This window comes from Podarcis tiliguerta (assembly GCF_965153285.1).
Source record: "Podarcis tiliguerta genome assembly, chromosome: 17".
Classification (NCBI taxonomy): domain Eukaryota; kingdom Metazoa; phylum Chordata; class Lepidosauria; order Squamata; family Lacertidae; genus Podarcis; species Podarcis tiliguerta.
The window spans coordinates 8,011,271-8,025,154 of NC_139550.1; the positions used below are offsets into that span (position 1 = coordinate 8,011,271).

The following is a 13,884-nucleotide window of genomic DNA, read 5'->3' on the forward strand; positions in this document are numbered from 1 at the left end:
AGACCTAATGGTCAGGGGTCCCTTTACCTTAATTATCATTATCTTTTTTACACAGATGGAACTTTCACACTGCAGCACACCTGTCCCTGGAACACCCTGGCTTCCTGCAGGTCTGAACCTTAGGTGACGTCAGGAATGCCAACTTGAATAAAATATGGGGGGGGGGGGCAGATAAGCCCCACCCCACCTAATCAATCATAGGACACGCAAGGGCATAGCCTGGGGAGAAGGGGGGCAGTTGCCCCCATAAATCAATAAAAAATACTTAACTGAGGTTCTGCCCCCCCATAAAGCCTGCCCTCCCAACATAAATCCTGGCTCGGGCAGGCACACTCCATTTGAATGGCAATGACCATCAACTGGGGGGCCTGGCCCCCCTCAGATATTTTATGGGGGTGCTAAGGGACCTTGGCCCCTCGGAGTTGCCTCCTTTGAGTGAGGAGGACGAGCCTCGTTGTGAGCCGGCAGCAAAGGGAAGCGAGGAAAAGCCTCCGCTCCCGGCTGGCGCGCCCTTTCCTCCTGCAAGGGCGGCTCCGACCAGGCGTGCTCTGACGTGCCGAGGGGCGGCGCTGCTGTTGCCGCCGCCGCCGCCACGGGCACCTCCTCCAGTTTCCTCCCCTCAGTCGCGGTTCGGGAATCCGCCGGCGCCGCCTTGCTGGGAGCGGCCGCCCAGGAGAAAGGATGCTCCTCCGGGCGCGGCGGCGGAGGAAGAGGCGCGGCGGACGGGACATCCCTGCGGCCGGCAGCCTTGCCTAGCGCAAGACGCGCGCAGCCTCCTCCATGGCGAAGCCCCGCGCTACGTTGCAGCGGCGAGGCCCGGCTTGCGGCGGGGAGCCCGGCGGCGGGGGCGGCGCTGGTGCCCGGGCCCATCTTTCCTCTCGCCTCGGTGCGCCCTAAGGACTGCGGCGGCGGCGGCGGCGCTATGGCCGAGACGGAGCGGCCGGAGGAAGCGGCCCGGCTGTGGCGAGACGCCGCCCTGCGCGCCGGCAAGCTGCGGAGCGACCTCGGGCAGCTGGAGCTGGGCTCCCGGGAGGAGAGCGGCCCGCAGGCAGAGCCGGAGCCCAAGTCCGCGCTGCAGCAGCAGCAGCAGGAGCAGGAGCAGCAGCCGCCGTCGCCGCTGGAGACGCTGAACCTGAGCGGGCGCGGCCTGGAGGAGCTGCCCGAGGGCTTGTGCGCCGCCGTGGGCAGCAGCCTGAGCGTGCTCTCGATGCGCAGGAACCGGCTGGCGAGGCTGCCCTCGGCCGCCGCCCTGGGGCACCTGGGCCGCCTGGCCGAGCTCGACCTGAGCCACAACCGCCTGCGCTCCCTGCGCGACGACGGCCCGGCGCTGGCGCTGCTGCGCGGGCTGCGCAAGCTCAGCCTCAGCCACAACCAGCTGGGCGCCGGCGGCGACGGAGCGCTGCCCGACGCCTTGGGCGAGCTGCGGCAGCTGGAGGAGCTGGACTTGAGCTTCAACCGCCTCAGCCGCCTGCCCGGCGAGGCCCTGGCCCGCCTGCAGCAGCTGCGCGCCCTCGACGTGGACCACAACCAGCTTCCCGCCTTCCCTCCGGCGCTGCTGGCGCTGGGCTCCCTGGAGGAGCTGGACTGCTCCGGCAACCGGCACCTGCGGGCCCTGCCCGAGGGCATCGCCGCCCTGCGGCGCCTGAAGATCTTGTGGCTCAGCGGCACAGGCTTGGCTGCCCTGCCCGAAGGCTTGTGCCAGCTAGCGGCCCTGGAGAGCCTCATGCTGGACGGGAACCGCTTGAGAGGCCTGCCGGCCGGGTTTGGCGGCCTGCAGCGCCTCAAGATGCTTAACCTCTCCTCCAACCTGCTGGCCGACTTTCCCGCAGCTGTGCTGGCCTTGCCTGGCTTGGAAGAGCTGTACCTGAGCCGCAACCAGCTCACCCTGCTGCCCGCTGGGCTGTGCCAGCTGGGCCAGCTGCGGACCCTGTGGCTGGACAACAACCGCATCCGCTACCTGCCCGACTCCATCGTCCAGCTGCATCACCTGGAGGAGCTGGTCCTGCAGGGCAACCAGATCGCCATCCTGCCCGAGGGCTTTGGCCAACTCAACCGCATCAGCCTCTGGAAGATCAAAGACAACCCTCTGATTCAGCCGCCCTACGAGGTCTGCATGAAGGGCATCCCTTACATCGCGGCCTACCAGCAGGAGCTGGCCCACTCCCAGCCTGCCCTCAAGCCCCGGCTCAAGCTGGTCCTGATGGGCCTGAAAAACGCAGGCAAGACGCTGCTGCGGAAGTGCCTCGTGGAGGACGAGGACGAGGGACAAGGGCATGGAGAGCTGTCCTTCGCTGCAGCCTGCAAGGACGCTGGGAGAGCTCGGACCAAGGGGTGCTTCATGCAGACCCTAAGAGACCTGCCCCCTCAGCCTCTTTCCCCCAAAGCACAGCCCCACCGTCGCCCCATTGTCGAGCAGCCAGAGGCTTCCCCTTTGCCAGCTTCGACCCTGAAATGTTCCCATTTGGGATGTATCTCCAGTGAGCAGTGGGACATGCTCTTCTACCCTTCCCCGAAAGCTGCTGGGCAGACCCAGGTGGGATGTTTTGCTGCTGAGCGGCAGGACGATGCTCCGCTGGCCCCATCCCCAAAAATAAATGGGGAGGCGCACTTAGGATATTACCCTCCCCTACGGCCCATTATGCCCCCAGCTCCCTACGCAGCAGGGTTGCCAGGCAGCAGCAAAGGCATAGAGGTGACCGACTGGACTGCAGACGTGGAAAGGGGCCTGACTTTCATTGTGTACGAGCTGGCGGGAGACCCAAGTTACGACGTGATCCAGCCCTTCTTCCTCTCTCCCGGAGCCCTCTATGTGCTGGTGGTGAACCTGAGCACTTATGTGCCGCAGTGTTTTTATCCCTCCGTGGGGCACTTCCTTCACTGGCTGGGGGCAAAGGTGCCCCATGCCGTGGTGTGCATGGTTGGCACCCACGCTGACCTGTGCGCTGAACGGGAGGTGGAAGAGAAGTGCTTAGACATCCACCGACAGATTTCCCGGCAGGAGAAATGCGACTACGAGGGCCTCCAGAGTCTGGCCCAGCAGGTAGACGAAGCCCTGGGGCAGGATTTCGACCTGCGCTGCTCCAGCCCCCACGTCGCCTTCTACGGGGTGTCGGACAAGAACCTGCGCCGCAAGAAAGCTCAGTTCCAGTATTTGCTCAACCACCGGCCCCAAATCCTTTCCCCGGTGCTGCCTATCAGCTGCTGGGATTGCTGCCAGGTACGCCGCTTGCGAGAGAAGCTCCTTTCGGTAGCCGAGCATAGAGACATCTTTCCCAATTTGCACCGGGTGCTGCCAAGGTCCTGGCAGGTGCTGGAGGAGCTGCACTTTCAACCGCAGGCTCAGCAGCTGTGGCTCAGCTGGTGGGACTCCGCTCGGCTTGGCCTGCAGGCAGGGCTGACGGAGGACCGTCTCCAGAGCGCCCTTTCCTACTTGCACGAGAGCGGCAAGCTGCTCTACTTTGAGGAGCACCTCACCCTCCGGGAATACGTTTTCCACAACTTGCCCAGGCTCATTGACATCCTCAACGTCTTCTGCCAACGGGATGCCGCGGTCTTGCTCCAGAAACTGCTTGGCAATGCCCACGTGGACGAGCTGAAGGCCACGCAGCTCCACCACTATGTGGAAGGCTTTTTGCTCCACGGGCTTCTCCCCGCCCATGTCATTCGCCTACTCCTCAAACCCCACATCCAGAGCAGAGAGGACCTGCAGCTGATCCTGGAGCTGTTGGAGAAGATGGGTCTCTGCTACTGCGTCAACAAGCCCAAGTCCAAGCCCTTGAACGGGGCGACGGCATGGTACAAGTTCCCTTGCTATGTGAAGAACGAGATGCCCCACGCAGAGGCGTGGATCAATGGCTCCAACCTGGGTGGGCAGTCCTTTGTCGCTGAACAGCTGCAGATTGAGTACAGTTTCCCCTTCATCTTCCCACCGGGGCTCTTCGCCCGCTACAGCGTCCAGATCAACAGCCACGTGGTTCAGCGGTCTGATGGGAAATACCAGATCTATGCCTACAGGGGGAAGGTACCTGTCGTAGTCAGTTACAGACCTGCCAAAGGCACCCAGCAGCCAGACACTTTGTCTATCGCTAGTCATGCATCCTTACCAAATATATGGACAGCCTGGCAAGCCATAACCCCACTAGTGGAAGAACTGAATGTCTTGCTTCAAGAATGGCCAGGCCTTTACTATACTGTGCATGTCCTCTGTTCCAAGTGCCTTAAAAGAGGGTCGCCCCACCCGCATACTTTCCCAGGTAAGAATATTCTAATGCTCAGGTGTTTCTTTTGTGGTGTGTGCATGCGTGCGCTACTGGGTTAATATCGAGTGTGCGCATGTAATTGCCTTGTAAGCGGGTGGATAGATAGATGCAAGCTGTCTTTCTGCAGCTGCTTGCCGCGTTGCAAGATGATGCAGGTAATCTCACCTGGAAACCTGACTACCGCCAGGTGAGAGAGGTTACCCCAGGATAAGTTTGCTTACCTGTATGTGCTCCGTGTTCCATCCTGCCAAGCGGCGAGGAATCTTTGCACTTCTCTGTTCCCCCCAGATTTCTGGCCAGGGTTGAAAATGTCAAATTCTCCCTCGGCGCTTGGCAGAACAATACAGGATTCACCTGCGCTTTGACGTAGGCGGTGAAATTCTTACTATGATGGTGCAAATAAGTCCATACAGACGATCAGAATACGCCCCCAGCGAACTCTGTTGCCATGAAGCATATTAGTCATCTGTATTTTCCAGTCAAGTGATAAGTTGGTGTTTTGTGAACATCAGGTACAGATATGTGGTTAAAATGGCTGTCTGCATCTTGGCCGAGTAACAGTGATACCTGGCGTATTTTTATAGCCTCACTTTGTCAGCAGCATGCACCCTGGTCACAATTATGTCACTTGGCCAAAGGATCATCTGTTCCCACCCACTGCTGTGTTTAGCAGGGAGTATTGTGAAAAAATCCCCCTCTGCCTCCTCCCTTTGTGCGGCTTTTGCATATGCTGATGTACAAAACAGCCAAAGGAACCGATTTACTTCTGCTGGCTCCTGTTCGTGTTTTCATCGAGGGTTCATGTTTGTTTCTTCATTCGATTCCGTATTCTGTTCTTCCTTCAGTCAGGTTGGCAACTTCCTATGTGTGCGGCATGTGTGCGCTCACATATGTTGAGGCTTTGAATCTTAACAAGCCTCCAAAAGCAACCATAGATTGCGGCCAGCCAAGTGTTTGGTATTCTCCCTGCCCGCCCACCACTCCCGCCCCTGCCTGCGACTAAATGCTGAGTATTGAAAAAAGCGGGGGGGGGGGGGGGAGGACTTGGGAAAGCCACAATAGATGGTTGGTGGGCCTGTGCGTTGTGTAGACCTGATGAATAGTATGTGGATGTATTCTTAATACTTTGGAATACTTGCAAAGCAAATTGATTTAGGGGATGTGTTTCCATCGTTGGCTTTTAAGATAAAAAAAACCCCCAAATAATATCTGATGTTAGAATTTTCGTCAAAATTGCCTGTAAGTGGAGAAAACGTTAGGTGGAGGTGATTGCTTTTTTGGTTTCTTAATGTTGACGGTGGCCAACAAGAAGGATTACTGCATATGGCATGTACCGTATTTTTTGCTCTATAAATCTCACTTTTTCCCTCCTAAAAAGTAAGGGGAAATGTGTGTGCGTCTTATGGAGCGAATGCAGGCTGCGCAGCTATCCCAGAAGCCAGAACAGCAAGAGGGATTGCTGCTTTCACTGCGCAGTGATCCCTCTCGTTGTTCTGGCTTCTGAGATTCAGAATATATTTTTTCTTGTTTTTTTCCTCCTCCAAAAACTAGGTGCGTCTTGTGGTCTGGTGCGTCTTATAGAGCGAAAAATATGGTATATTCATCCCCCTTCCCCCTCAAGTCTGGTAGGTTTCTGTGTTGTTTAAATACAAATGTTGACCAGAGGCAATATTGGGGGCGCCCTCTATGGGAAGCTGTGCCTCTCTCAAACTGCACCAGTTATCTTAAAGATAATGGGCCGGATCCAGCTATGTAGGTGTGCTCGTGGGAGCCAGGGCAACATGTTCTGCTAGTGCAGGGCGGTCCAGCTTTTCATCCCAAGTGGGCCGCAAGAGTATGGAACCAACGGGCTACACTTTGCCATGTCATGCTCCACCCAACAAGGCCAGCTTCCCAAAGCCCAGCATATCTCTTACCCGGCTTTGGGAAGGTGGTACAAGGGGCATCAAATGTTGCCAAGGGCCGCCAAAAAGGCCTCGAAGGTTAAGTGTTGGATCACCTTGCCCTAGAATCATAGAATCATAGAGTTGGAAGAGACCACAAGGGCCATCGAGTCCAACCCCCTGCCAAGCAAGAAACACCATCAGAGCACTCCTGACATATGGTTGTCAAGCCTCTGCTTAAAGACCTCCAAAGAAGGAGACTCCACCACACTCCTTGGCAGCAAATTCCACTGTCGAACAGCTCTTACTGTCAGGAAGTTCTTCCTAATGTTTATGGAATCTTCTTTCTTGTTGTTTGGATCCATTGCTCCGTCCCCTAGTGAAACAGAGCTCCCTCCAGCCCCTGGGTGCCATCCCAGATCGGCTCTGGGGTGTCTGGAGAACTCCTAGAACAGCATGGAGGACAGAGAGGGGAGATTGTTCTGTTGGGCAAGCAGAAATGTTTGCACTGGTGGAGCCAACAACATGGAATTCCTCCTAAGCTATTGTGCAGTCGTACACCGGCAATCCTGAAAACTGTTCAGGTTTAGTCTCCTTTTAACTGTGTCCTAGCTTGCTTTATCCCCATAGAATTCAGAGGGAGCCACTGAAAAGACATTCAGGCCCTGTTTGGATAAACTTGTCCGGGGTTCTTTTCCCCCGCTATGACACTAGCCAGTGATGTGGAGCAGAAAATAATCCCAGGAGACTTCCATGGAAAAAATTCTATTTCATAAGTCAATTAGCAGCAGTGAATGGATGTCAGCTGATAATAGAATATTTGAAAATACAGTATGTGAAACTTGACCGTTTCAAAGTTTTCAGCTTTGTTTACTAAATGCAGGAAAAATAAACAAGAAAAATAATAAATTAGTAGCAATGAATGGGTGTCAAATGAAAACACAATATTTGAAAGTACAGTATTTGAAACTAAATGCAGGAAAAATAAACATGCTGAATTTGAACACACTATCTAGGGACATCTGACTTTATTGGGGTGAAAACTGAAAATTTTATAGTGCACGTTGCCCTAGGAAAAGTCTTCCGATTCAAGCTTTTTTCCGGAAAGTTTGCATCACTGCAAATGACCTTTATGCAGAGAGGCAATTAAGAAGGGGGAAAAAGATGCACTGCTTTGCTGGAATGATTTCTTCCTTAATTATGAAAGCTACTTCCACTGTTGTGGCCCCCACTGAGCCCCAGCAAAGACTGACTCTGAGTCACACACTGCAAGAGAGAGTTGCAAAATGACTGCCTCGCTCTCCTCCCCTAGTCTAGGTTTCAATTGTGGGAGCAGGCGAGAGGACAGCCAACACAAAGAGATTGTGGTTGCGGTGGTGACTCACAGCTTCTCTTCAGTGTGATAGCTGGAGACTTTCTGGTGATGGTTTGTTTTGAATTCATTACTTGTGTGTAACCAGTTGATACTTTCCTGCTTTAGTAATGCAGACTTGAGTCAGAACGCCGGAAGAGTATTTTTGGCAGGAGGAGCGTATGTTGGCATAAAATCAAGTCAAACTTCTGACCTTAATAAGCAATGTGTTTATGGGACTTTTCTTTCAACAAAGTACTTGGGAATGTACTTCATAAGGATGGAGGGGGGGGTGAGTTAATTTCACTCTTATTCAAATGTGTGTTTTGGCTCGTTTGCGTTTTTCTTAGACTGTGGTTAGTTTTTGACCCGGCTTGCTGCTGCTGCTTCTACATACCTGGTAGTAAGCGCCAGTAGAAGTCATTTCAGAGGGCTCAGTGGTCAGATTCATGACATAAAGCTTGCTCTTTCCTGCATCTGTTAATGCACTAGGCCCTTGTTGATTTGCAGGGTGAAGCTCTTAGGTTAGAGTTTCTGCTGTCAACATAACAGGGTCTGATCAGGGACTTGCTGATCAGAAGGTCGGCGGTTCGAATCCCCGCGACAGGGTGAGCTCCCGTTGCTCGGTCCCTGCTCCTGCCAACCTAGCAGTTCGAAAGCACGTCAGAGTGCAAGTAGATAAATAGGTACCGCTCTGGCGGGAAGGTAAACGGCGTTTCCGTGCGCTGCTCTGGCTCGCTAGAAGCGGCTTAGTCATGCTGGCCACATGACCCGGAAGCTGTACTCCGGCTCCCTTGGCCAGTAAAGCGAGATGAGCGCCTCAACCCCAGAGATGGTCACGACTGGACCTAATGGTCAGGGGTCCCTTTACCTTTACCTTTAATCAATGTACTGGGTGCTTTATAGAGCAATACAGTGGTACCTCTGGTTGTGAACAGGATCCGTTCCAGAGGCCCATTCGCAACATGAAAAGAGCACAACCTGAAGCGTCATATCTGCACAGGTGCGCGACACGATTTGGTGCTTGTGCGCCTGTGCAAAACGCGATTTAGCGATTCTGCGCGAGCAGTGAAACCCGGAAGTAACCTTTTCTGGTACGTCCGGGTTGCCACAGGACGCAACCTGAAAGAACGTAACATGAAGCAAACGTAACATGAGGTATAACTGTAATGACAGTTCTTTGCCCTCAGGTTGGTCACAATCTGAGTCCAGTGGTACCTCGGGTTACATATGCTTCAGGTTACATATGCTTCAGGATACAGACTCCGCTAACCCAGAAATATTATCTTGGGTTAAGAACTTTGCTTCAGGATGAGAACAGAAATCGTGCTCCTGCGGCGCGGCAGCAACGGGAGGCCCCATTAGCTAAAGTGGTGCTTCAGGTTAAGTACAGTTTCAGGTTAAGAGCAGTACTTAACCCGAGGTACCACTGTATTGACTGTGACAGAGACATCAGTGATAACAAGGGGCAATAACTGAGAAAGCACAGTTAAGAATCCCTTCAGCCCAATGCTATGTTCCTGCCATTTTTAAATTTATAGTATCTTGTTAACCAAGCCAATCATCCCATAAAGAAAATGAGCATCTGTTTGTGAGCAAAGTTCATTATCCCTCTCTAAAGTGCTTTTTGGAAATGGCTGCCCCCTCCAATTTGGCTTTCTGTTGATAGATACAAAAATTGCATCCAGGCACTAATAATTCTGCAGATAACTGCTAAACAAGATTTTAGTTTTAAGTATATGCGAACTACTGAAAATGTGAACCACACTGCAATCATTCAAGGACAAGATGAGCCCTCTGAGCCCAGAGGATACTGATTAAAGGCTCTGCTATTTTCAGGTCACCTTCATCATTGGATTAAAAACATACAGATGAAGCCATCTTATGCCAACTCAAACCACTGGACATCTAGTTCAGTGCTGTCGACATAGACTGGGAACAACTTCCCTGGGTTTCAGGCAGGAAACATTTCCTACCTTACCTGGAAATGCTGGAGATTGAATCCTAGGGCTTTTAAAATGCAAAATGCATCTTCTGCCAGTGAACTAAAGCCCTTCCTCAAGGGTTAAGGATTGCAGGGTCAGAGGAACTCCTTCCTGGGAAGAGACTGGTGAAGTTCATATATGTTTGGTCCAGGCCTAAATAGTTCAGCTGGTGAGAGAGACCCTTTGTTTCATTCTGAATTTCTCACCCTGTTTGGAAATGTGTTCCTCTTTCCTTTTCAAAAGAAGGAAGAAAAAATACGATTCAGAGCATGACTACATACAGTCCTACCTCGGGTTGAAGTCGCTTCAGATTGAGCATTTTCGGGTTACGCTCTGCGGCGATCCAGAAGTAACGGAATGCGTTACTTCCAGGTTGCGCCACTCGCACATGCGCAGACGCTCAAAGTGACGTCATGCGCAGAAGCGGTGAATCGTGACGCGCAGACACAGGTTGCATTCGCTTCAGGATGCGAAAGGGGATCCAGAACGGATCCCGTTTGCATCCAGAGGTACCACTGTATTACTGTACTTGCAGTTGGTTGTAGTGAAGCCCAGCGGTTAGTGCCAACCATGGTTTACAAATCCACTTAAAGTCATGGTTTCTGTTTCAGGTTTATGGTAGAACCATAGTTTATATTAAGGGTTGTGCTTGGATCGGTGACTTTAAACCTAGGGTAAGTCTGACAAGGAAAAGAGGCAAGGGAAATCACTTGGATAGGAGCCTTGCATTTTCAAAGCTGGTGCTGCATTTAAAAACTGTTTTCTGGGGAGCCATTATTATGTGGCATTGGAGTGTTGCAGTATAGAAAACCCTAGAGCAGGGAGTGGCTAACAGTGCTAGAAACTCAGATATAAAAGTTAGGCACCAAATAGCTCATTAAACCAGGGTTACAGCCGCCAAAACGGAATGCCTGGTTGCCATTTTGGGGCCAGACAGCTCAAAAGTCACATTTTTCAATATGCGTTATTGGTTCCTGAAATTTACTCTGTGCAGATAAAATATACCGTATTTTTTGCTCTATAAGACTCACCTTTTCCCTCCTAAAAAGTAAGGGGAAATATGTGTGCGTCTTATGGAGCGAATGCAGGCTGCGCAGCTATCACAGAAGCCAGAACAGCAAGAGGGATTGCTGCTTTCACTGCGCAGCGATCCCTCTTGCTGTTCTGGCTTCTGAGATTCAGAATATTTTTTCCCTTGTATTCCTCCTCCAAAAACTAGATGCGTCTTGTGGTCTGGTGCGTCTTATAGAGCGGAAAATACGGTAATTTTACAGGATGCATTGCTAGTATGTGAAAACAGTCAAGATCCAAGGATCTCCAGGCATGCACCTCCAGATGGTGACGTCATGTGCCATCCTGGTGAATGGGCATCTTCGCCTCACAAGTGGCCAATAGCCAGCTGCAAAATGAATTTTGAACACTGGTGGCCCTCTAGTGTTGTTGAACTCTATTTCCCACTAATCTTGATGTGTTAGCCATGCTGGCTGGGGTTTATGGGAGACGGAGTCCAACAGCCACAGGAGAGCCACAAGTTAGTTAGCACTGCCCTATAGGAACAGTGTTACATGATAGGGTCACTGTGGGGAAAGCATATTCGCCAACTGGAATATTCGCCAATGGGATCAGGGGCAGGGTCTGTGTGTGTGTGGGTTTTTAGGAAATGGTCAGGAAAATTATTTTGAGCACCCTGGTTAAGAATGATCTTCTATGTTAAAAAGACCACCTAACTTAGCGTTTATTTAAGGCCTGAGCTTTTTATGTTGAACTTGGGGGTCTGGTTTTAGGTATGCCTTGTGAATTTAAGAACACCAGACAGCGTGATGTGACAGTAAAGGAGCATGCAGAAGATTACCGATGGGATAAGCACATTTCAGAGACTCTCTTGTATACCCCATTGAGGATTTGCATTGCTGTCTTTTTACAATTGTCTCATTGTGCCTCTGAATATATTCTAAAGAATCTAATGCATGCTGTCTGAGTCACTAAATGATGCAAAGAGTGCGGCTTCCACAATCTCCCCAGTCACCCGGATTATGGGAAGAGGAGTGGGTTAAGGAGTTAACTGATTGGTTAAGTGGTTTTTGAGAAAGTTCTGTAAAGTGTGGAATGGTTATTATAGTCCTAATCCCATTTAGTGACTAAAAGGGTAGGATTTAGGGTTTATGTTTCTTCCAGATTAATTAATTTGTGCTAAAGTCATGGAATCTTGTGAACGCCCCTCTTGAAATATGCAGATCATTTTCTAGTGTATGCTTATGTGGTTTGGCTCTGTTGAGACTCTAATAAAATTTTCTGTAAACAATTCCCTGAATTTCTGTTGCTGTCCTATTCATGCTTATTTGGTGATGAATCCTTCTGAAATCAGTGAAGTTATTTCCTGAGTAAACGTGAATGAGATCTGATTGTTAGAAAACTAGCTCATAAGGGAGAAAGGTTCTAGCCTAACCTTCAACCTGAATTGTTTTTCTACATGCAAAAAAGGTTCCTGGGCAGGTATCAAAACAACATGCAGAGGTATCAAATATGCAGGTTTGACGTGCAAAGTTACAGGATTGTTGAGAAATAGAGACATTATTGTCAACAGTTGTGATCGTTTCTGAATTAGAGCATTGTGCTCACAATTTGTTCAGATACAACAGCAATGGAGGGGTGGGGAGACAGCACTGGCCTTTATGAAGCTACTTTGTTTGTTCAACTTATGAGGAACTGCATCTTTAGGAGAAGCTACGCCTGTTTTCTCCCAAATGAAAGCAATCAATGAAGTTGTTCATACTATATAGCTCATCTCAATCTTTAGAACTCGAGAATCCAGCCATTGCATCAGAGAGCTTACTATGAAATACAAGAAACATATTCTTCGAAAGCAGTGTTTTGCTGCCTCTCATGGAAGAGGCATGGTACGGCAGAAGAACTAAACCTCTCCAAAGAGCCTCCATAATAGGCAAATACCACTTTGAGTGAAAGGAGAAGAGGTCCTGTGGTACGAAGTGCTATGCAGATGGATGCTGAGGACTAAAAATATCTAGGAGAATGCTGATCCTGTAATGTTAAAGATGCTGCTTTGAGGCCTAAAGCTGACACTGAACTGTCAGGGAACTGCCATCAGTGCCTGAGGGAGAGAGCAAAATCCAGAGGGATTCCGGAGAGCGTCCCATCTTCTGGGGTGGGAGAGGCAGCCCATCTTCTGGGGAAGAGAATCAGCGTAGCACCAGTGGGGCAGCTGGGGGAATCGGCGAGGCGGTCCCATGACTCCTTGCCGGGGACCAGCAGGGAGAGTAGAGGTCTTCCGCTGCCTACACCCTCATTGCGCAGAAGGCTTTCATGCAGAGAGAGTAGGAGGAGACTAGGCGTCAAAGAGCTTCTTTGCTGGAAGAAGTTTAAGAAACGCCCACTGACGGATTCTGCCAGCGACTGAGACAGCCACAGGTGAGTGGCTGTCCGGACAGGAAAGGTTCACTCAGGCAACCCAGCCAGGTGTTTGCACCGGCTTACACACGAGCAACCCCTAGAACCACTACACTGAACTATACTGATAATAAAATCTCTTAGTTTTCAAGAGTCTAATCTACATTCCAAATATCACAAGGTACAGGGCTCTCAGAAACAGGTATGTCAAAATAATTGATCCTACACAAACTACAGTGTCACGAAGAAGACTAGATTAAAAGGTATTATAGCTTTTTAAAATGTTAAATTCAGTATTATTGTAGAGTTAAAAATATTTTAGCATAATTTCTCCCAATTTGGAACATCAACTTCCATGTTTACTTTAAAGTGATAAACACAACACAATCCTGGAAGTCAGTCCAGTAGTGTTTAATCCCAAGTAAATGTGTTTAGGAATGCAGCCATCACAGTGTTTTTTAAACCCAAGTTTTGATCTTTGAAAAAGTGTTTGTTTACATTTGTAAGGTTGCACACCACTCACTACCTGCCTCAAGTACTCTTGTAAGATTAATTCTTTGCAACTCAAAATCCCTGGTGGCTTTACTAGTAATGTTTGAGCCATTGGAAGACTTCCCCGGGAGCAATTCCAGACCCCGTGTTCCCCATGCTCTTAGGACTTTCTCAAGTGTTTTGCTTGTAGTATGGTATCAGTTAGAAGGAAATCATACTCCAGCCTTCCACTTTAAAACAAAAGACCCTAAAGAAATTTGCAAATGCCGTCACATATTTGCAATACTTAATGAGCTCGCGTTTACATTTGTGCTCCCAAACATGTCTAGTGGGGAGAGTGTAACCAGCCTTGTGTGACAGAATAGCGTCTGTTCACGGTTGCTGGGTCAAGCAGTTGCATTGTTGATCATTTGTAAGTTTCAGCAGGAAGCTGGGAGACAGCATTTCCCCTGTTAATCCCTTCCCAACCCAAACTGCACTGGCTAGCTGTTACAGCTTAACTCTAGTGC

General features: G+C 50.4%; 1 protein-coding gene across 1 annotated transcript in view; it reads left to right on the forward strand.

The window, feature by feature from the left end:
• Nucleotides 1-621: 621 nt before the first annotated feature.
• The window catches only part of MFHAS1 (multifunctional ROCO family signaling regulator 1), a 52,936-nt gene continuing 39,673 nt past the window's right edge, over nt 622-13,884 (forward strand). Inside the window, exon 1 of the mRNA XM_083419602.1 lies at nt 622-4,253. Within this exon, the coding sequence (XP_083275728.1) occupies nt 923-4,253 (3,331 nt within the window). The 5' untranslated portion in view covers nt 622-922. The remainder of the gene's footprint in view (nt 4,254-13,884) is intronic.